The sequence below is a fragment of the Morone saxatilis genome, unplaced genomic scaffold (genome assembly GCF_004916995.1).
Source record: "Morone saxatilis isolate NCDOM2014 unplaced genomic scaffold, NCSU_SB_2.0 Contig22, whole genome shotgun sequence".
NCBI classification, from domain to species: domain Eukaryota; kingdom Metazoa; phylum Chordata; class Actinopteri; family Moronidae; genus Morone; species Morone saxatilis.
In genome coordinates this window covers 20,821,205-20,823,583 of record NW_023339785.1, presented here as the reverse complement: position 1 = coordinate 20,823,583, position 2,379 = coordinate 20,821,205, and the positions used below count along the sequence as shown (strand labels likewise).

General features: G+C 40.2%; 1 protein-coding gene across 1 annotated transcript in view; it reads left to right on the top strand.

Moving 5' to 3' along the window:
- sh3bgrl (SH3 domain binding glutamate-rich protein like) overlaps positions 1-1,729 on the top strand; it is a 12,175-nt gene extending 10,446 nt beyond the window's left edge. Inside the window, exons 3-4 of the mRNA XM_035669535.1 lie at positions 61-141; positions 689-1,729. Coding sequence (XP_035525428.1) covers positions 61-141; positions 689-724 — 117 coding nt within the window. The 3' untranslated portion in view covers positions 725-1,729. The remainder of the gene's footprint in view (positions 1-60; positions 142-688) is intronic.
- The last annotated feature ends 650 nt before the right edge of the window (positions 1,730-2,379 follow it).

Here is a 2,379-nt window from a genome sequence, read left to right as displayed (position 1 = left end):
AGCTCATCCTGTTATTGATCTGCATCTAAAGTTCTCTCTCTGTGTCTTCCTTGTCCTCAGAACTACGAGGCCTTCTTCGATGCCAGAGAGGACAACGCTGTTTATGCATTTCTGGGTCTGACCGCTCCCCCGGGCTCGAAGGTAAGCTTATGAACACAAACACACACACACANNTGTGTGTGTGTGTGTAAATCAGGTTTTGGCGTGGAGGTGTGGTCATTAGCGCCAAGTCCCATATGCTGCCCGACACTGGAGGGAAAACCCCTGGGACACACACACACACACACACACACACACTCCACACACTCACACACATATCTGTCCTTTCTTTGAACTACATTCCTACAGCCTAACCATATTTCCTGTAACACCAGCTTATGTGCCTAAATATATATTTATCCTCACAGTTTGATTTCCATACAGAAAACACACATATTACATAATACATCTGTTCATGATACCCCTTACGCCCAAGCAGGCCTCTTCTGCCTTTCCTCTCACTCCTGCACACTGGTGCCTCCTCTCTGCCACAACAGGAACTGCAGGGAGGTGTGCCAGTTACCATAGAAACAGAGGGGTTTTCCTCTGTGGTGTGGCAGGGGATATATAAACCAATATCCTCCATTTTAATATAACACACTCTCCCTCTTCTCTTCCTTTCCCCCCCTCTGTCTCTGTCTTTCTCCAGGAGGCAGAGGCTCTAGCGAAGAAAGCACAGCAGTAGCAGCTTTACATCGTTCCTACCTGAGACCTCAGGCCTAGACCGAAACACAGACCTGGACCCAGACTGACCTGGAACTGATCCAGGAAAAAAAAAAAAAAGCAACATTTCACTCAGCTTATAAAAATGTGGACCGTTTTTTCAGTATGTTTTTCTTAATTTATCTGTGTTCAGCTGTGCCTTGTCAGCTGTAGTGAAGGGAGGTACTAAAGCAGAGCATTATGGGTATCTACAAACAGCACTGCTTCCTCCCATTAACCTCAGACTGCTAAGCCTATTGGCCTAATGACATGTCAATCAACCATTAGCATGAACGTGTATCATCAAACGCAACAACATGCACACACTTTGAAAATTGTAACACAGATTCACCATTCGGCCAACGGAACATCATCCATGTTAACGTCACATCGTGGAACATTATCATCATTTGTTTAACTCGACAGGTTGAATTAGTACAAGTCTTATATGTTTAATCCTGGAAACAGTGAGTCAACTATTGTTCTCCTGCTAGTCCTGTCATCACTAAGACTGCAGCACCTTCTGTAGAAGTGACATTACAATCCCAGTCTCTATGTTTTTATTTACTTTTTATTGTCTTTATGCTGTTTTAATAGCAAACCTTTTTCTACAAGATGATATATGTTTAAAAAAAAAAAGATAATACATGCCAAAATTACAAGACTGCAAACGTAGAGGGATGTGAAATTATTATTTTTTTTATGTATTGTTTTTGTTTTTAGGAGAGTTGAACAGCTGTTTCGTTTCGCTGTAAGCATCCTGTTTCACATTGTGTTGGTAATCCCTGTCTTACATAAGTTAGTATCTTCCCTAAAATCAAATAAAAATAAGACTGCAAATAAAACTGCAAGCCTGACTCTCAGTAGTCCTTCATGGTTGTGAAGTTTCAATAATGACATAGTCAAACACATTGAAATAAACTGAAATAAATTCTGCCTTCTTATAACGTTCTGTTATTTTTATGCACAATAAATGATTTTAAGTTTACAGGATGTGACTAATCTTTCATTGAACATGGCTTGACGTGTGCTTTCAAGGAATTCAAGCATTTGGAAAAGTGATTAAAAAGAGATTGTGAAAGAGACGTGTTTTGAGGAAGTCGTCGCTCCTTGAGTTACTGATATCCTGCAAACATTCTAAAGATATTCCCAAGAAATTTATCCAACCACTCGAAGTTCCTCTCAACAGTGGTTCGAAAGGAACTGTTGTAACAGTTCTTACTTTTTACTTTTTAGATGAACACATCTCACATCTCCCTTTGTATCCAGCACCCATCCCACTGGGGTTTTGTGGATGTGCACGACTACTCAAACTTATCCCGCCTGTTCAATATTGACACTATGGCAGACAATAAACCTTTTCACAGCAGCCATTTTGACATGAAATAGTTGGGTAACACACAGGTTTCCAATTACACTGACTAAGGTACCGTTCCATAGAAATGCTGCTACTGAAATTAATAGAAGCTGAGATTCCAGTGTGTCTCTTGTATTGAGATTACATTGATTTTTTTAACTATTAAAACCAGTCTTATGACCTTCTATAAAAAAAAACAGTGTATGGTTGAGTCCTCTTCTCATGTTTCAGCTGTCTGTGAGTTGTTCCTCTTCTCAGATGGTTTCATTTAAAGGCCCAGT